Consider the following 21,074-nt stretch of genomic DNA (forward strand, 5'->3'; position numbering starts at 1 on the left):
TTAGGAAACATTTCCTAACTGTCAGGGTGATTAAGCACTGGAATGAATTGCTTAAGGAGGTTGTGGAATCTCTGTCATTGTCTAATCTGCTCTTAAAAATCTCCAAACACCTCTCAGGAATGATCTAGAGAATTCTTAGTCCTCCCATAAGTGCAGGGGACTGGACTAGAAGCCTTCTCAAAGTCTCTTCCAGTCCTACGATTCTATGATTCTATTTGGTTTAACAGAGTTTATACACTCAAACTGCAAGAGTACTGTTCGAGTATTGTGTTGATCAAGTTAACTAATTTTAAAAATATCCATATAGGATTTACTCAACTCAACAGTAACGAGAGTTGGATGCATAAATTCTAGTGCATCCAAATGATAATATACTATGTAGAGTCTACATTATTTTATTCAATATTATCATTGGTTTAAAACTGAGAAGAGTGAGCACAGGATTAAGAAATAAAGTCCTTTGGACTGTAATATTGACTCACTGTGGAAACAAACACCTTTCTGCCTCAGTTTCACCATCTGTAAAATGGTATCATACTTACCTACCTTGAGGTATTATGGGGATTAGTGTTTGAAGTCCTCTGCAGTTTAAAAACTAGGTGTACTAAATTCAATCAGCAGACTTATTAAAGAATCTTACATTTGGTGTGGAAAAAAGTCCTCCTGCACTTTTTCCCACCAATTAGTTTTTTCTTAAGGTAACAGGACTTCCTTTCTAAGGCACTTAAAAACTATTTCTTAACTTTTCTTGAAGACAGTAATTTATACTGCAATTGAATACCTTTTTAAAAGTTAATTCAGATAAAGGAAAATATGGGTAACGAGTAAGTAGGTCAATATATATGAATTAAACCTAGCCTTTATTTTGTGGATTATTAATATTGTAATATTTATTTGAAAATGTCATCTACTGAATTACTTGGAGCACCAGATATTTAAACCAAATATCGGTAGATGCTTGATTGGCCTGCAAAGCTGGACAAAATGGTGGGTTTAAGATATCCATCAACCCTTTTGTTTTACTCCTGTTCACACTAGCAATCTATTGGTCAACAGACCTTGACCTGCAGAGACTGCAAACCCTCTCCTACCCCAAAACAAAGCTGCCTTCGAGCCCTCTTAGACAGTAGCTGGAGGATTCCACCTGTGGGGGAGAATTCCTAGGTGGCATAGCCACCACAGTGAGTTCTGTGCCAACTTCTTCTGGCACAGTAGCCATGGCTGGGAGAAAAGAGGTGTTGGAGGGTATCATTAAACTTCCCAGTCCCCAGCTGCCCCAACAGTTCCTGGGGTCCAAATGCAACTAGTGTAAGTCTGTTCTAGGTTACACCTTGGGACCAACTCAAAACACTTGGTATCACAGGGCATGAAGGATCTCACTCAGTATCTCTGTACTGCCTTCTAGAATATATTATCAAGGGTTTTTTTTTGTTGTTGTTGTTGTTTTTTTTTTTACCAACCTTAAGAAAAACACCCCACAATTTTAAGAGCTGAAATTTACAGATGATGTAATTTTTTACCTTCTTTCTACAGCAGTTGTCACAAGTTACTTCTGGGTGTTCCTTACAAAAGGAAAGATTAAAACCAGTTTCCCCAAAGTAAGCCAAAAGCTGTATTCTCCGGCATTCATGTACATTCTCACAGTAATGAACCATACTGTAAAGGTTGTCAAAGTGGGTTTTTCTTGTTTGACTGTTTCCATCTTTTTCCACTGAAATAAAAGGGATGCATTCATTGTATTTGTTACACAATGTACACAAAGGCTAAAGTCATTACTGATCAAACAAATTACCTCAAGCACTTAGATAAAAGTAGTCAGCTACCTAGGCAAAAAAATACATTCTTACCCAGTCAAGACATCTCATTCCACTTTTAAGAATTTAAGAACATGGGGGAGAAAGAAAGCCACAGAAATGCTCTCAGTATCTGCCCCAAAAGTAGAAGTTTGGAAATTCTGCAAAATGAATACATTGGTTGGGTTTTTAAACTAAAACTAAGGTATAGGTAAAGAAAATTTTCAGAGAGGGGAACAATGAAAGCATGCTGGGGGGACTCTGCAACTACAGTGACTCAGTCCAGCATTATATGGCATTCTGAAGATCTTTAAAATAGCAAACTAATATGTAAATAGAACAGGACAAAAACTTAACACTGACTGAATTACTTATTTCCTGTCATAACATTTGATATATCAGAGATGGGAGCCTTTGCTTACTTTGTATTAGCCTTCTAAGCCTGGTTACATCACTATAACTATAGAAAAGCACACAGTGAGAAACTTCACCATCTCGTCCAGCTCTGCCAGATTCTTGATAATAACCTTCCATAGATTTAGGGAGAGATGCATGAACAACATAGCGTACATCTGGTTTATCAATTCCCATGCCAAAAGCAATTGTTGCACATATAACCTGGAATAAGAGCCATAAATTATTATACAATCATAAAGCTAATGCAAGCTATTCATACAGCAACTTTACACTATGAATGTATTGTGATCATTCATATGTAGGGCCCTACCAAATTCACAGTCCATTTTAGTCCATTTCATGGTCATAGGATTTTAAAAATTGTAAATTTCATGATTTCAGCTATTTAATTTCACAGTGTGGTAATTGTAGGGGTCCTAACCCCCCCCCCCCCAAAAAAAAAAGAGTTGCAGGGGGTCACGGATTGGTATTGCCACCCTTACTTCTGCACTGCTGCTGGCAGAGTGCCGCCTTCAGAGCTGGGCACCCAGGCAGCAGCTGCCGCTGTCCAGCTCTGAAGGCAGCACAGAAGTAAAGGTGGCAATACTGCGACTCCCCTAAAGTAACCTTGCAAACCCCTCCCCCCCTCCCAACTCCCTTTTGGGTCTGTGCCCCCAACTTGAGAAACGCTGGTCTCCCATGAAACCTGTAGCGTATAGGGTAATAGCACACAAAAGACCAGATTTCACGGGTGGGGGGGGAGGGAGGAGACCAGATTTCACGGTCCATGACGCATTTTTCATGGCTGTGAATTTGGTACGGCCCTCCTAATATGATCCTGTATTGAATGCAAATTAATTTTGGTGTATCCCAAGAGGAGTAAGACACATTCAGCCAAAACATATTTACAAATGTCAGCTACTTTCCCAGAAAGCGTCTAGTGGTTAGAGCACAGAACTGAGAGAAGATGCGAGGTCGAGCTCCTGCTCTGCCATAAACTTGCTGTGTGACCTTGTGCAAAAACACTTAACGACTTTGTGCCTTATTTTCCCCACCTGTGAAAGGGTGCCTTCCCTCACAGCAGTACGACAATGCCTCAAGTCCTTAACCTCTGTAAAATTCTTAAGTATAATATTTATTACTGTTGCTTATAAATATTCCACATAAATGCGATGCTGACATTCGCACTTCCCCTACAGAAGGGCTAGCAACTGTTTTCTGACTCTCTATTCTGCACAGTTATTTAATTCCATGTCTAGTCATGTAAGATTTTTATATCAACTTTGGTTTCATTTTTTATGTGCATTTTGCTCTAGTTTACACTTTGAGTTTTCGTGAGAGTCCCACATTCTTCCTGTAGAATCTCTATTAACCTTCTCATTTGTTTTTCCTTTTTACCTGACACCCATCCTGATTAATCCATTTTCGTTGTACAAGATCTCTAACAGAGTCACTGAGGCCAGCATGATAGGCAAGTGCAGCAAGACCCTTTTCCTGTAGAATTTCAGCGGTTTTGTTACAGTCCTGTCGTGAGAGGCAGTAAATTATTCCAGAGTCATCTGTGAATATAAAGAGAAAGTTTGTGCTGGAATGTAGGTTCTTCTGTTTCACAAGGATCAATAGCCTTCTCAGTCAACCCAGCTTTAATAAAATCCATTAAGAGTTTGCTAAAAAAATAAACATTTGCATGGCAAAGGCAATTTTCTTATTTAGATATTTTAACCTACAAGTCCCTGCCATCCCTTTTTCCTATTCATTCCCATCAGGAACCCCTATTTTAAGGTGTCCCACTGATTAAACTTAAGTCATGGCATCAAAGAACTAAATTACTCTGCCTCCGGCATTTTGTTCTTCTACATTTACCAGTACTCTCAAAAGGCATAGGAGAGTAGAATTTTATGTACCCACTATTGCCTTATACAAGAACTGTAATTCATTGAAATGTATATGAGCACATCCATCTACAAGAAGATTCAGTACTCACACGGATGATATTTTTTGATCCATTCCAAGCAGTCCAATGCCACCCTTTTTGGCTTTTTGGGCAATACATCATATTTCAAGTTATGCCTGTTAAAGCTCATAGTAAACCTAAAACATAATGTCCAAAGCATGTTAGCGTCATATACATAGTATATTTTTAAAAGAGGTGCTACAAGTCTTCAGAGTAAAAGGTCAAAGCAAATGAGACTAGATTGTCATTGAGAACATAATTTTGAATCCAGGATATTAATGAGTGACCCTGGTATTGCACAATTTTGCACTATGTAGTAATCTCCATAGGATAGGAATTGTCTCAAAGGACTCCAAATTAAGATTAACTACTACTTCCTCCCCTAAACCTCTGAATAGGGGGTCTTTTTTCATTCTACCTGGCCCTGTTGGGATTGATTTTCCTCACTTTTTGGAACTGGGATCACTTCGGTAAATGCTAGTGTTGTTGTGTTCATCCTATGGCTGGGAAAGCAGGCCTACTCTCTGCAGTACATAAACCAGCAGGACAAACATGCTCAGAGACAGAACACATGGTGAAAATTGGTGAAATTCGGTGAAATTTATATATATATTTATATATATGGTGAAAAGTGAAATTTACCTACCTTAATTTTTCCCTTTTAAATCCTGGCATGCTTAGAATATGAGGATTGTTATATGCATTCTTCAGGGCATGAACTACACTAGATGACATTTCTTTTACATGTCAACCATAAAAAAGCCCAAATGTCCACATCAAATCTATCATTTGATTGTTAAGATACCAAATCTTTATGCACTATTTAAAGTGACACCTGATTTATCTATTTGTGAAGCCTGATGTACACTGGTAACAGAGTTTGTAATGGTTTATAACTCCAAAACCTATCAAATGCATGCACTGAAGCATATCTGTTTCTTAATAACAGACTATCACAGTTTCCAAGAGCAATAGAAATTTACCAGATCTGATGCTAAAGAACTATGGATCAGATTATTCACCCTGAGTAGCACCTTACTTCACAGATAGTCTCTTTGAAGTCAGTAGGTTTAAGGAGGACAAAATTACTTCAGTTTTTCTATTGCACGCAGTGCAAATGCAATACAGTCCAGATTTAATTTGATACCTTAGTTGCACTGTTTACCACATTAAAAAATCCTTGCCATACTCAAGCTTTGGAATTTTCCCACTAAATGCTATAGATCGTATTCTTTACCAGCTTTGCAAGGTTTTCATGACAATTTACCAGCCCAAAAATTACAATTTACCCTCCCATCCTTTCAATGATAAAGAAAACTTCATGACACTTTACTGTGTGAAGAGTTGGTCTCCCCAAGTGGGGAAAGAAATTTGGGAAGTCTGCTCTTCATTTTTAACCTTTTTTGTATTTAATGGATTTTAAATTCCATGTACTCCATCACATTAAATTAGATACAAATATCTATATTTTTCAGGTGACTGAGTAGGGATTAACACAAGTTCATTTCTTAAATTGAAAGTGAAAATTTTTCTGCCTAGAGATGAAGTGCAATTTATACAAATTTTTCTTAATACTTCCAAACAACTTACACCTGTGGTTTTAGCATCTCAAGTTGATTTAGAATATCCTTTTGTACTCTGGGATTAGCAGTTGCAGTAAGAGCCATCATAGGAACAGAGCGAAACTTCTGGCGAAGCATGTTCAGCCGTTTATAGTCTTGACGAAAATCATGGCCCCACTAGTTTAAAAAACAAAATTAACCTTTTCACACTCTACTGAATAAAGTTTTCCAACTATTTTGAAATTGTGGATATTTCAAAATAAAAATCAATAGGTATCTATCTACCTGACTGACACAGTGCGCTTCATCAATAACGAAACGTGCCAATAGGTCCCTCTCATACAGATTTTTCAGGGCTGAAATCAGTCTGCCACTTGAACAAACCTAGGTAGACCCACCACAAAGTGTTTTTAACAGAAAAACATTAAAACATAATTGTTAGAATATAGATATTCAGGCCTGTCTGTAAAGGCCTATTCTCTAAGAATTTAGGTGTATTCTTATCACTTGGCTAGTTATAGAGGTATAAAAGAAAATCAAAATCACTGTCTGCCAGTGTAAGAGCCTTCTCTTACTGTGACAGTCTGAAGCCCTGTTCTTAGGCTAACGCCTTTGGCTAACCAGCAGAGGCAGCCATAAGCTGGGAAGCGACCGGTCACCTCCTCACATTCCGAACTAATCACATTGAAATAAGGTGCTATTGGGATGTTAGGAATACAATCCTGTCCTGATAATGCCTGTCGCCTCCGGAGAAAGGGAAGTGCCTAGAAGATGTAAAAGGAAACTTAGTTTGATAGCATCCTGCCTGGCAAGAACTCACTTATCAATAGCTGGGATGTGAAATCCTCACTTCTGTATTTTTTTGTCTTTATAGTTCCCACTTTGCTATTGTTTGTCTGTATAATCTCTGTCTGATTCTGTGATTGTTTCTGTCTGCTGTATAATTAATTTTGCTGGGTGTAAACTAATTAAGGTGGTGGGATATGACTGGTTACATAATCATGTTACAATATGTTAGGATTGGTTAGTTAAATTTCAGGAAAATGATTGGTTAAGGTATAGCTAGGCAGAACTCAAGTTTTACTATATAGTCTGCAGTCAATCAGGAAGTAAGGGTGGGGGAAATGGGAACAGGGAATGGGGGTGGGGAAATTGGAATCATGTTTGGCTAAGGGCAGAAATGGGAACAGGGACACAGGTGTAAGGCTCTGTGGTGTCAGAGCTGGGAAGGGGGACACTAAGGAAGCAAACTGGAATCATGCTTGCTGGAAGTTCACCCCAATAAACATCAAATTGTTTGCACCTTTGGACTTTGGGTATTGTTGTTCTCTGTTCATGCGAGAAGGACCAGGGAAGTAAGTGGGTGAAGGAATAAGCCCCCTAACAATAATCACCACCCTATTTAATTAAGAGATTATGAAACTAAGGATTCTGTAGAGAGGTGGTTTTTTGTTTTTGTTTTTTTTTTTTAACTGCCTACAGAACCTTTAAAGCAGTCTTTAATGGTCATCATTCTAGACAGATTTTCATGAACAACTAGAAAACTGATGTGGAACTAAAAATCCTTATTTTTTTATCCAGCCAAAATTCTGTTTTAAGCAGCGTTAGGGAATCCCACAGGTTTCTGTGACTGGCCATTTAAAGAGCCTATTTCTCACCAAATCAAATGCAAAATTGACTTGGGGGGAGGAAAGACTCATTAGCATGACCCCTCCACCACTAAACAGCTCCCCCAGAAGGCTTTCAAGGAATAATCAAAGAGACAGCATTTCATATTGACGATTTTTACAGTAGGAAATTAATGCAGCAGAATAGTTCCTTTGATATTGATCTGCAACCAATTACTTTGATTGGGTGGATAACAATTATTGGTTTACCCCTGTAATCTCTCTCAAAACAGCCATATGAATTTTGGCTGAAAATGAGAGTGCAGCTCCTGGATCTGTTAGACTTATAACAGGTTACTCTATCCCAACCAGCTGGGGAGACAGACTGGTATACATTCTAGAAAGGATTATTAACATGGCAGTCTTTCATTTCAAATTTCACCACTTACTTGGTTGTGCTTTGTTTGGGCTGTTCTTTGATTCATATTAGTTACAGACAGGCAGCATCTCACAAAATTATCTAAAGATGTTAGTAGCTTATCCCTTTGTAATGATTTTTTGTTGTTTCCTGATAGATGTTTGTTGCATTTTTTTTTAAATTTAGATGCATTAAAAATTCTTACAAAACATTTTTACTAGTAAAAATCTTTGTTTTGTTGCCTTGATGACACTTTTCACTTTTAAGATAAATACAAACCTTCTCTGGAGTAACATAAAGAAGTTTTATTTGAGGATCTTTTTTTGACAGCTGTATATAGATTTTTGAAGCCTCAGCATCAGTCCTATCACCAGTCAGATAAGTAGCAGAAATCTATGTGGTATAGAAGAAAAAAGATATTTAGATTTCATCTAACATCCATTTAACTTCAGAAATTTCTTCTTAATGTAGCATTTAACCTGTTTCTAAATTAAAAGCACACCTGGTCTGTATTCATACATTTTGTCACTGAATACAGAATTTGAAAAAAATCTTGAAAATGCTAAATACATGCAAAATACAAAAACCTAGTCATACTACAGGCATCACAGTGCTCTCTAGCGATCAGGCAAAAGAATGGGAATCAGAACTCCTTTGTTCTGCTCCAAACTCTATCAAGGAAGCACTGTGTGACTTTGGGAGTCACCTACCTACTCTGTGCTCCAGTATTCCCATCAATAAAATAGCTGTAATGATACTTGCTTACTTAATGGGTTAAAACTTACGTAATATTTGTAAAGTGATTTGAGATCTTATGTGAGAAGCACTGTAGATGTTCTTAGAAGACACGAAGTATTTTTAAATAAAATTAATATCTTCCCTAGTACCCACAAACATATAATAATGTGGTGCCAGAACAGATGACCCATATTCCAAGGAAGGAAGTAATTTATACTCTAACAATTAACTTCAGTATAAACAGTAAATTGTAACATATGAATTAGACTCTGCTATGAAAGAGAGACATAAACTTACTTTGAAAGTGTAATATAACCAACATACAGGGACAAATCCTGGCCCTCAGCTCTGCTAAGGTGGAGGAAAAAGACAGCTGCAGCTCTCCAGTCGGGAATTCCTCCAGTGCAGGCAAGTCCCCAGCAGTCACAGAGCAAGTATAGCTGGGTCTTACATCACCACCCTTGCAGCCCTCAGCATAGATGTGTTTGTTGGCAGCAAGGAGGTGTGGTGAGAGAGCATGGACAAAGCACACTCTGCTCCAGCATTCCCTGGATGGCAGGTTGTCACTTGGGGATCATAGCCAGCCAGAGTAACAGACAGCAGTTTAAGGGCTTAGGATTGGGAAGTTGTAGCATGCTCCTGTTTGCACCTCTCCCCCACCTTAGTTGCACTCAGCATTTTGCCCTTAAAATGTATTATCTATTCCCCAAAACAAATACTATTCACTTTTCTAAAAAAACAGTTACAGTTGCTCAAAATGTCCACCAATATAACCAGTAAAAAAGCCACCAGGCAATTCCTAGTTAAGTTCTCAACCATCCTTTGCAATCTACCGCCATGATTATGCTTTCTCTAAGTGCCTTCCCGCCATGCATGCCATTTTTCCAGCAATGTTGAGCAGCCACAGCTGTCACTGAAGTCAACAGGCACTGCATGTGCTTAGCTTCCCGGAAAATATCGGGTTGCTTTTTTGTGTGTCTAAACATGGCCTTTGGAGCCTATATTTAGGCATTACATTTGAAAGTTTAGCCCTAGCAATTATTGCTTGTGTGCATTCACAGAGTCAATGATAAAATTGCTGGTTACTTCTAATTAGTCTGATTTACAGTTAGCTGATGTGACTCTTGTTTTCCCTTTCCTAGGTATTTGTACAATGTATGTATGCTTACTGGTTCTCTGTTCAAATATGCAACTATTTCATATACAAAAAACAAATAAAAAGAGAATAAAATTCATCAGGAACAATTCAGACCTTTATCGCATTCCTTAAATGCAAAGAAATTGTTTGAACTTACACCCAACGTCATTAGCTTCTCAACTTGATCTAATATCAATGACCTCAGTGGAGAAATTACAATAGTGACGCCAGGGGATAAACAGGCTGGTAGCTGGTAGCACAGACTTTTACCACCACCTATATAAAATGCAAGGCAAAATATATGATTATTTAAGGTGGAAAAGATGGAATCAAATTTGTTAAGTTCATCTCAAAACGTAGGTGGTCAAATTACATATCTAAAAAATTGAAGGCCCAAAGAAGAGTTTAAATTATGGATTTGAATTATAACTTTGTTTTTAAAACACTATTCCCTGAAGTGATTACAATATTGCATTAGCGTATGTGAACCAGATAATGAAACCATTTTAACTGTTGAAGGGGAGAGAATTGCAGAAGTAAACAAAGCCTAAATAGTGAAAATTAAACTCCTCAGATTTAAGAATAAAAGAAATTTGTAATTTACATGAGGATTTTTGTTCTATTAAATATAATTTTAACCTGATGTCTTCTGAAGTACTCTTATAAAAATACCATGTTCTAGAGTTCAGCATTCAAGTCTCATTTTACTGCAGTCTTTGTCCTCTTAAAACTTATTACCAACGGGGATGCAAGTTATATCACTAGGTAACTTTAAAATTACATTGACATATCTCAACTGTTCTGAAGTCTTTAAATATTATAAGTTTCAGAGGAACAGCCGTGTTAGTCTGTATTCGCAAAAAGAAAAGGAGTGATGAAGTGAGCTGTAGCTCACGAAAGCTCATGCTCAAATAAATTGGTTAGTCTCTAAGGTGCCACAAGTCCTCCTTTTCTTTTTGTAAATATTATAAGATATTCTATAACCTACAATCTCATAGCAGAAAGAAAAGGAGTACTTGTGGCACCTTAGAGACTAACCAATTTATTTGAGCATGAGCTTTCGTGAGCTACAGCTCACTTCATCGGATGCATACCGTGGAAACTGCAGCAGACTTTATATATACACAGAGAATATGAAACAATACCTCCTCCCACCCCACTGTCCTGCTGGTAATAGCTTATCTAAAGTGATCATCAGGTGGGCCATTTCCAGCACAAATCCAGGTTTTCTCACCCTCCACCCCCCCACACAAATTCACTCTCCTGCTGGTGATAGCCCATCCAAAGTGACAACTCTTTACACAATGTGCATGATAATCAAGTCGGGCTATTTCCTGCACAAATCCAGGTTTTCTCACATCCCCCCCACCCCCATACACACACAAACTCACTCTCCTGCTGGTAATAGCTCATCCAAACTGACCACTCTCCAAGTTTAAATCCAAGTTAAACCAGAACATCTGGGGGGGGGGGGGGGTAGGAAAAAACAAGAGGAAACAGGCTACCTTGCATAATGACTTAGCCACTCCCAGTCTCTATTTAAGCCTAAATTGATAGTATCCAATTTGCAAATGAATTCCAATTCAGCAGTTTCTCACTGGAGTCTGGATTTGAAGTTTTTTTGTTTTAAGATAGCGACCTTCATGTCTGTGATTGCGTGACCAGAGAGATTGAAGTGTTCTCCGACTGGTTTATGAATGTTATAATTCTTGACATCTGATTTTTGTCCATTTATTCTTTTACATAGAGACTGTCCAGTTTGACCAATGTACATGGCAGAGGGGCATTGCTGGCACATGATGGCATATATCACATTGGTGGAAATGTGGTGGAAATAGCCCGACTTGATTATCATGCACATTGTGTAAAGAGTTGTCACTTTGGATGGGCTATCACCAGCAGGAGAGTGAATTTGTGTGGGGGGGTGGAGGGTGAGAAAACCTGGATTTGTGCTGGAAATGGCCCACCTGATGATCACTTTAGATAAGCTATTACCAGCAGGACAGTGGGGTGGGAGGAGGTATTGTTTCATATTCTCTGTGTATATATAAAGTCTGCTGCAGTTTCCACGGTATGCATCCAATGAAGTGAGCTGTAGCTCACGAAAGCTCATGCTCAAATAAATTGGTTAGTCTCTAAGGTGCCACAAGTACTCCTTTTCTTTTTGCGAATACAGACTAACACGGCTGCTACTCTGAAACCTCTCATAGCAGAGTTACCATGTGGATTATTACAGAAATCAGAGCTTTAGTCACCTTCCCTTTAAATACTAAAGACAAAGGCTAAATAAATTCCAGGGTTAGTGAGATATCATGAATCCTACAGCCAACAGATTCTGGGAGCATAGTAATGTATTATCACTTCCCCAAATGTAGGGAATTTATTAAGCTTACCACAAATTCTGTTAGTCTTCCTATAGGAACTGAATCTGTATTAATCTCTATAGCATCTGATCTACTTATCAGAAGTTTGTGCAAGATGTCATACACCACTGACAGTTTCCAGTTGGCTGATGTACATAGATACGTACCAGTGGGCATTAAGATAAAACAATCTTCACCCAGCAGGGAAGCATTGATGGCCTCCAGCTGATTTGTTCGAAAATGGTGCAGACCAAATTTTTTGTGAAATATCTTCATCATATCTTTAGAATGGGAAAACGTAAAGCCTCTGAAGCGTGCTAGTGCTGGATTTTCGGATGGTGATTTTTTCAGCGGTGGGTCTAGCAGAAAAGGAAAGCCTATTAAAATTAGCATCGTAATTGGTTACCAATAAAACAATCAGATACAGAGAAATCTTACTATTTTACACTCCACGCAGAGCCAAACCCTGCAGAGAATCCAGGTGATTCTCAGAGCAAAGCATCAGGATTAGAGTTTACTTTTAGACATTTTATGACCACATACAAAACAATTTTGATATGTGTGTTAGTTATGAAAAAACTGTAGCCCCAAATGGGGGGGGGAGGGGGCGGACGGACACCTTTAATTCTTTTTGCAGTTGCTAAAGCAGCACAAATTAAGACCCATGTTATAAAAAATTTACTTAAATGGGGATGTGTGTGTAAGTTAGGGAACATTTTAAATCATGCGCAATTTAGCAAATTCTCATTATGCTCCTGTTTGCATTTATAAAACAATACAGATCATTTCAAAAGTGGCTAATATACAAATCAAGAGTCTTCTGTCAAACAAGGACTGTAACCTAGTGACCTAAAAGTTCAGCTAATTCCAAGGTTGACTTCAGGTTCCACTGGACATGTTTTACAATATAAAACAAAAACTGTTTTGCTTTAAGTGTAACGCAGATGACTAATTCACCACTTAACTGTTCATCACTACAAAAACATAAATTATCTAAAGAAAAATGCATGCATATAGCGCTCAAGATAGTCAAGAGAGTAGATTTTGAACTCTGTAGCACTTACATCCACATTTGGGTACTGTTTGGATTTCAGTGAATGAAAAGCACTATATCAGTGGCCCATTATATGAAATGCATAACCTTATTCTGTTAAACACCTTTTTCAAAATTGCATACATTTGTGGTGTTCATTTTTAAAGGGGCTGTTTTAAAAATCAGCGGAACAGGATTTAGTAAGTAGATATGACAGCACAGAAGGATGCAAACTGCCAGATTAGGCAACAGTGAATTCCTCTTTTTAGATAAGCCTGGTCAAGGTTGGTTATGTTTTAAAATTATTCTCCCATGACGATGGTCCAATAATTTGGATGAGTTTGTAGACTACAGACAAAAACCTGTTTAATTTAAATTCTTCCACATAAAAAACAGTGAGTCAACTTCTGCAGAACACTCCAGCCCTCAGTGTTCTTGTAGCACAAAGGAGCTGTAAAAGAAAGGAAGCAGTCCTTGAGGAGTGTTCACAACGTAAGGGGGCTTGCCAGGTGACATAAAGCGAACAGAATGGCTCCACTACACCCCATATCTTTAAGCATGGTGCCTCAGGAGAAGGTGTGTCCAGAACATACTGAGCTCCAGTTGGTATAACAGTCTGGAAGGGTCCCATTACATACAGGCTTGTGCAATTTAGCATATTTAGCATAACTTCAAAGCTGCTCTAAATTACACTGCAGACTAGAATTCAAGAGCCAAAAAGAAGGCTGAAAGCCATTATAGCACCTGTGAACAAAGGGACAGATAGTCTGACCTATATCCTACCAGAAGGATTAGATTTGTTTTAAGAAGTGATGTATATGCAAATATGCTCTCTTGCACAATATAACAAAGTTAATTCCAAGTCACCTGCCTAGTTCTAATGCTTGCAGGATTGTTACTATAATAAATACATTTGTTTCAAATTTTGCAAAGCTGAAGCTGCTAGAAGTCAGAAACCTGCCCTGCAAATACACATTGCTGTGAAGTGTGATTTGATTAGACGAAAGAGCATGTTACCTAGAAATTGTGACGTTGCAATTAGTAATACACCAGTAGAAATTTCCACAACAAAATATACTTACAGTCTATCGTAAATTACTTAAATTCACCCCTCACAATACTTTTTAGCATATAATTTTTGCTATGATAAATTAATCAAAATTAGTATAATTTACCTGAGCAGTTCTTGGCTGACACCAAGATATTTGGTTTTGAAACAGGATTAGATATAGGGCTAGTTTCCTTGACTGTCGAAAATGACTTCAATAATGATTTTGCAGATTGACCTTCCCTGATAGGTTGGTATAGTGGCGTAGATGTCTTTTCATTTGCTGAAACATACAGTGGATTATCCCACCTCTCATCAAAATCATCATCAAGAACAAAATTATCAAGATCAAAGTCTATGTCCCTTGCTCCTAAATTGTCATCTCCTCCTATGTTATTAATACTAGTAGACCTTTTATTTTCAACTTTCAAAGTAGTGCTTGTTACAGGCATTTCTGAAAAAAGGCAGCTTCCATCCTCTTCTATCCTTGGTTTTTCACACCAGCTACTGTTGAAAGAAGATATCTCAGAGTGAAAGCTGCGTGATGTTCTTTCTTTGACATCCATCTTCGAAAAAGAAAGTCCTGCATTTTTTGTGATGTTGGTATCCAGGGCAGCACACTGCAAAAAATTTGATGTACCTGAGGTATCTAGGGTTTGAAGTTTTGTTGTAGAGAAGGTGCTCATATTAAGGTTTCCTTGACATTCAACAGCAACAGAAAGTTTAGAGGGAACTTTTGTAAATTTGAATGAGTTTCCTTCAGAGTTTAAGCTATACTTTTGACCTGACTGAACAGGAATGCTGTCATCCATAGAGGTAACATGCCCAGGATGGGATTTCCAGTTTGAGGCAAAGAGCATACCTAAGTCACTTTTGTTTGCATTTGCATCAATATGATTAGCTAACAGTTCTCTCCTGAAAAAACAAAACAAAACACAGAGTAGTAAGACATCATAAATTCTACAACACTCAAATATTGTCTTTTGTCTTCTGCCACCACAGGAAAAAATAAGGCTTCCTTAAAATATACAAATAAAGTGAGTTAGTTTATAACACAACTGTGCCAGAATTCTGGTGTTTAAAAATTGTAGAGCAGAGGTTCCCAAACTATTGCTGACCTCTGTGGGAGAGCAATAAGGTTATCAAGGGGGCACGAAGACCTTGGGGAAGCAGACAGGGCTCTGTGCAGGTGATTGCAGCTGCCAGGACCAGGATCCCTGCGCACCTCACTCCCACACTGCTACACCAGTAGCAGCCACCAACAAGCAGTTACGCATTTCTGCTGGGGAGGTTGGCAGAGACTCTGCAAGCAGGGAACGGAAGGCTACACCCCAGGAATACTGACACCACTGCCAGACAAAGTCCCCTCCTGACCCTTCAGTGCAGCTCCAGGGTACAGAGCCCCATCCACTTGAACTGCCAGACAGATCCTGCGCAGGAAAAGCAGGCAGGGTCGCACACAAGGGCTAGAGTCAGAAGGATGCCCCGTCCAGCAGGAGGCCAGTACTCACATGGTACATCTCTCCATTCCCCCCCGATCCCAGGGCCCTTCAGTGCTGCCCTGTTCACCTCCCCTGCACAGGTGAGGAGTGACACAGGCAGGGAGCTGGTTCGTGCAGCCAAGACTGCCTGACTGCTGAAGGGAACAGAAGCCCCCTCCTGACTCCAGCCTTTCAGCACCCCACCTGTCCCCCATGGTTACAGGGTACTCCTCCCCCATAACCCCATTGAAAAGAGGGGGTATGTGCATGGGACATGAATCTCTGAAGTGGGGCTTAGCAAAAAAAAGTTTGGGAACCTTTTCACAAGCTAGGAAATTTCCTATTCTCCAACAGCCAAAGACAAAACCAAAAAAACGGTCCAGACAAATGAAGCAGCTTTGAAGAAGCTTTAAGTGCAGCTTTGATTTGTTAAAGGGCCTAATAGGAGCTTCCATATCCATATTTTGCTCTATGGAATGTTTCCTGATTTGTAAAGCCAACTGTACAAAAAGAAGAGAGTGCAATGGCTGGCTTCAGGAACCACCACTCACCTCTCCAGACTCCTAGACAGTCAGGATTACTGGTCAGAGAGAGGATGAAATGAAAACAAGTTCTTATTTGCACAACCTCTCTCACTTCTAGGTTACTCTGCAATTCTACACTGCTTGGAAGAGGGTAAAAAACAAAAAATCTGTCAAGTATCTTGCTGAATTAGACTACTGGGTTTGAAATTTGTAACAATGGCTGAACAGAGACAGACGTTATTAAATCCAAACCAGGTAAGATCAAATGTAACAGTACCATTGGGGGCGGGGGGAAGGAGGAGGGAGAGTGAGAGTGGTAGTTAGATATAACAAATTATATAATCTCTGGATTTTTAGAAATCACTTTTTCCAGATGTAAAAACTTATACCTGCTTAAGACAGTATTTGTTACTATTTTGTTTTTTCTGCTTCTGTTTTGTTTCCTGACAGTATTAAGTTAAAGACCAAAAGCATTCCATTTGTCTTTTTTTTTTCTTACTGTAAATTATGTAGACAGCTTTTCTTGATTCTCAAAATAGAAGACAGTTCTGTGAATATGCTTAATCATTCTGACACTGACCCAACAGACCTTTATCAGATTGAGTTAGCTGACTAATTTAGGCCCCAATCCTGCAAATATATGCTTAATTTTACTTGTTTAACCCCCTTGAAGTCAAGGGACTACAAACATGCTTAAAGTCAAACGTGCATTAGCATTTGCTATACCTGCACCCTGGAGATTCTGAGATCAAAGATACAGTATTGAGATCTGAGTAGTTATCAGATATCTTAAGAAAAAGGAAAAACTTTATGGAAGAAAAACTGTTGATACTTTATTTTTATAATTTTTTAAACTTGTCTTTTGTTATGAATCTCAATTATTAAGAAATGATAAATAAAAAGAAAAAACCTTACTTTCAATTAAAAAGTAAAATAATTAAATGTCCTAGCAAAAAGATTTAAATCCTTGGTTTTGCTACCAGCATGACACTGAAGTAATGTTATAAATAGATAATCCTCGAACACAGTTGGAGGGGGAAATAGTTTTAATAGTTTAATAATTATGGGCCTCAATTTGAAGAAAATGAAAATAATATGCTTGAGCTATATTATTTTCCCTATCTATTTCTTAAAGACTTAAAAGATTGGGATTGTTTACTTAAGAAAGGAGAATAAGAAGGGACATTATAAAAGTATATAAAATAATGAACGGTGTAGAAAAGGTAGATTGGGAGCTTGTATTCTCCTGTCTCGTAACACAAGAAAAAAAACTGGGAACTTCAAACCAATAAAACGAATACTTTTCACACAATGCATAATTAGACTATAGAACCATTGGCACAACAAGATTAAAAACAGGATTAGACAGACAATTATAGGAAAAACTAGTATATCTAGAGTCATAATTGTTAATCCTAACAAAAATGTTGGCAGGAATATTAAAGCTCATGCTTCAGGACTTAATCTCTAACTATTAGAAACCAGGGTTAGACTTAATGCAGAGGGCAGATTATCCCATTTCTGCCTACCACAGGGGTTCTTCCTCTGATGTGTCTGGTACTGGGCACTGTCAGAGAAAGGATAATGGACTAGCTGGACCTCAAATCTGATTCAGTCTGGCAGTTTCTGTTCTTACAGATCCCTAATTATTCTATCCAAAAAGAGTTAACACTTCTACACCATTGAAAAGATCATTTCATTTACCCAGGAATATTAACTTGTTTAAAAATATTAACTGCCACCTTACCAGTCTGATAGAAAACACATACAATCAAAAAGAAAAGGAGTACTTGTGGCACCTTAGAGACTAACAAATTTATTTGAGCAGCTCACGAAAGCTTATGCTCAAATAAATTTGTTAGTCTCTAAGGTGCCACAAGTCCTCCTTTTCTTTTGCGAATACAGACTAACACAGCTGCTACTCTGAAACATACAATCAAGATGCTGATGCGCACAAAAATGTAGAAGTAGTACTAAAGACTCCTAATTAAAACACACCTGAGACATCTCTGTTGAAGAAGGTCATTCCCACAAGACAAAGACTTAAGTTCATGTATTGGGATAGAATCTACTAGTTTACAGATGTCCTCCATCACACTAAAGAGATGCTGTTCCAAACTTAAGAATTCATCTGCAAAGTAATATAGTATACATTTAATAAAGTTTTAATTATGTGATGTCAATATTTTCCCCAAATGGCAAAGAAAAATGTAATATGTATAAAAGTTTAAACTGCTTATTTGGTATATTTTAAAGTTATGTAATTATTAGCAATCAAAAGACTATTTCTATGCATGCAACATTAAGTTTTAAGCTATACATACATACATACTTTTTTTTTTTGCGCCTGTGGAACTGGTTTTTAATGCAGTTGCACAGGTGGAACCCAGGGCACAATTTGGCCCTTACATTGAAAGTTGGCAAACTGTTTTGTTGATGGTGCACAAGAAAAAAATATGATCAACCTCTGTCTCTCAGAGTCTGGCTTCCAGAATAGTACCGTTAACTAACCCACATTGCACATATGTTTTTAGTAATGTTGAATGTGTAACTTCATATATGAAATATGTAAAGCCTGGGAGAGTTTATATTACTCTGAGCCATAACTTGTTATATGCCTGGACTGTCTGTTTAAATTTGCAGTCTTAATGTTGCACCAATGGTAAAACCTTACCTTCAATACAAGAATTGAAAAATTCTTTACAAATGTTAATTTAGCTCAACGCTCCTTATAAAATGAGTATGATCTCCATAGTTAAAAAAAAAAGGGGGGGGGGGGACAAGCATTAAAAATTAAGAGGAAACATTTTCTAGAGTGATCACTTTGAGAACTCAGTTTGACGCCTTGTGAGTGCTCATTACTTCAGAAAATCAGGCCCAAGATATCCCTGGCAGGGCACCCAGGAACAGATGGCCTCAAAAGAGTCCAGTGATTCTGGCTAAGCGATGTGCTCAAGGTTACATAGCAAGTAAATGGTAGAATCAGGAACGGAACTCCAAATCTCCTGCCTCCCAGTCCTGTGCTTTAACCACTAGCAAATGCTCATTCCTGTAGCACAGTAGATGAAGAAAATGAGAACAAAAGGAATTGCACACCCTTCAAGAGACATTTAATGCATAGATGTTTCAGCTGAAGTGTTTCTTATACCTGCATGCTCTATACTGGTCCCACTGGTAGGCTGCTTTCTGATGATTTTCCCAGGTTTTGACAGACTGTTATCAGTCATTAATTTTCCATCTACAGCAGGTTCTTTGAAAATATTACTAATATTAAAATGAAAAGTCATTAAAACACATATCAATAAATCAAATTATTTTCACGGGAGGAGAAATTAATTTGCATGCTTAGGATAACAGTTTTATGCACTATGTATATTACACAAAACTACTTAACTCTCAAAAACGAGTGAACCCCAAGTAAATAATTGAGTAAGTCCATCTTCCACCCACCTGATTCAGAACCAAATTAGGCCCTTGATACAGGCTTGGCTAGGGTGGAAATGGTGCTTCCTGTGAAGCTAACACCACTCTGAGCATAGCAGAAGACTGCATTTCATGACATTCATTATTGCCAATTGCTACACTGCCATTTGTTCAAGAAACAAGGTCTCAGGTCTATTCATTCACCCAGTCAATTCAGCCAGTAACATTTTAACAAGTGGAGATTTTAGGACTAGCATCCTTTTTTAACCTGTTTAAACCATCCTAGTGATAAACATTTGCTATAGTGAATTTTGTTTTACCTAATGTTTTTTATAGAAGATGAGGAAGAAAGCACTTCTTCCTCTGGAGAAGGTGGAATGAAATCTAGGTAATCATCCTCCTCAATTCCAGTGTAATCAGGAGTCTCATCCGATCCTTTAGCCAGTTCCTTCAACGCATAGCTATTCTTCTCACCCTCATTTAGCTTTTGTTTGCCATTATGCTGTTTTTTACTGAGAGCTGAAACAGAAGAGAGATGTTGGGCAAGGTTATAACCTTTTCTTCATTTTGGAAATAACCAAAGACGCAACTGAAAAAAAGAACAATGAAGCTTTACTACCTAGGATTCTATATATTTCAAATGGAGTTTACTATTTCTCAGCTTTAATAAATGATACAGACTCTATTCCCACAACAATGTTCTTTTGCATAAAAAGCAAATCCCTCCAAAATAATTTTAAATAAGTGGCTTAGAAAACTGGGGCATTACAAAGGACAAAAATGGTGCTTCTTCAAACACAACTTCTATAAAGTACATCTTGCAGATTTTTCTTATTATAGTACAAGTGTCTTCTCAAGAGCTGAAACTTCAAAACATTACTGAGTAGTTACATCTTCTATAGCTGAACTAGAAAACTAACCTTATAAACAGAAGCCATCTCCATAATATGGATTAGGTATTATAGATTTTTTCAGTTTATGTATTCTTCCCTCATTTGTAGTGTAAGGCAGAAGTTCCCAAACTGTGGGGCACACAAAGAGGTTATCGAGGGGTACAAAGACTTGACGGGGTGCACTGGAGGTCCGGAGTCAGCAGGGGACTCTGTACAAAATGGAAGTAGATGGGGCTCTATACAGGTGGTCTCAGCTGCCAGGACCAGGCTCCCTGTCTTTTTTGCTGCTCCACTGTCACAGCTGCAGCAGCCACCAATGGACAGTTACCTTCCTCTACTGGGGTAGCACCAGGGACTATGTGAGCAGGGAGCGGAAAGCTGAACTACTGACCCTTCCCTGCCAGTCAAAGCCCCCTGCTGACGCCAACCCTTCAGCACAGTTCTAGGGCACAGAGCCCTGTCCTCTGCTGGAAAGAGCCTGTGCAGGGGAAGCTGATGGAGCTGTGCTCAAGGGCTGGGGTCAGCAAGGAACTCTGTTCAGCAGGGGGCCAGTACTCAAGGAGTGCAGCTGTCTGCTCCCCTCCTGACAGGCAAGGAACTGAGTCCAGGCAGCTGAGACCAAATGACCACTGCAGGAACCAGGTGGCTTCCTCAACTGCCATATGGTGAGTTTTTCCCCCCGTCACTCCTCCAGGAGATTTCG

General features: G+C 38.5%; 1 protein-coding gene across 4 annotated transcripts in view; it reads right to left on the bottom strand.

Annotated features, from left to right (window-relative positions):
- Positions 1–21,074, bottom strand: part of BLM (BLM RecQ like helicase) — a 35,986-nt gene that overhangs the window by 9,549 nt on the left and 5,363 nt on the right. For 2 of the 4 annotated variants that reach the window (XM_048868343.2, XM_048868344.2), the window contains exons 4-16: positions 19,799–19,997; positions 19,204–19,319; positions 18,054–18,186; positions 14,178–14,965; positions 12,137–12,328; positions 9,764–9,882; positions 8,010–8,123; positions 5,991–6,089; positions 5,734–5,882; positions 4,174–4,280; positions 3,588–3,748; positions 2,216–2,411; positions 1,521–1,711 (exon numbers count right to left, since the gene is read on the bottom strand). In XM_048868343.2, coding sequence (XP_048724300.2) covers positions 1,521–1,711; positions 2,216–2,411; positions 3,588–3,748; positions 4,174–4,280; positions 5,734–5,882; positions 5,991–6,089; positions 8,010–8,123; positions 9,764–9,882; positions 12,137–12,328; positions 14,178–14,965; positions 18,054–18,186; positions 19,204–19,319; positions 19,799–19,997 — 2,564 coding nt within the window. The remainder of the gene's footprint in view (positions 1–1,520; positions 1,712–2,215; positions 2,412–3,587; positions 3,749–4,173; positions 4,281–5,733; positions 5,883–5,990; positions 6,090–8,009; positions 8,124–9,763; positions 9,883–12,136; positions 12,329–14,177; positions 14,966–18,053; positions 18,187–19,203; positions 19,320–19,798; positions 19,998–21,074) is intronic. The other 2 variants (XM_075133268.1, XM_075133269.1) reach the window with 2 other exon arrangements.

This window comes from Caretta caretta, chromosome 10 (assembly GCF_965140235.1).
Source record: "Caretta caretta isolate rCarCar2 chromosome 10, rCarCar1.hap1, whole genome shotgun sequence".
NCBI lineage: Eukaryota > Metazoa > Chordata > Testudines > Cheloniidae > Caretta > Caretta caretta.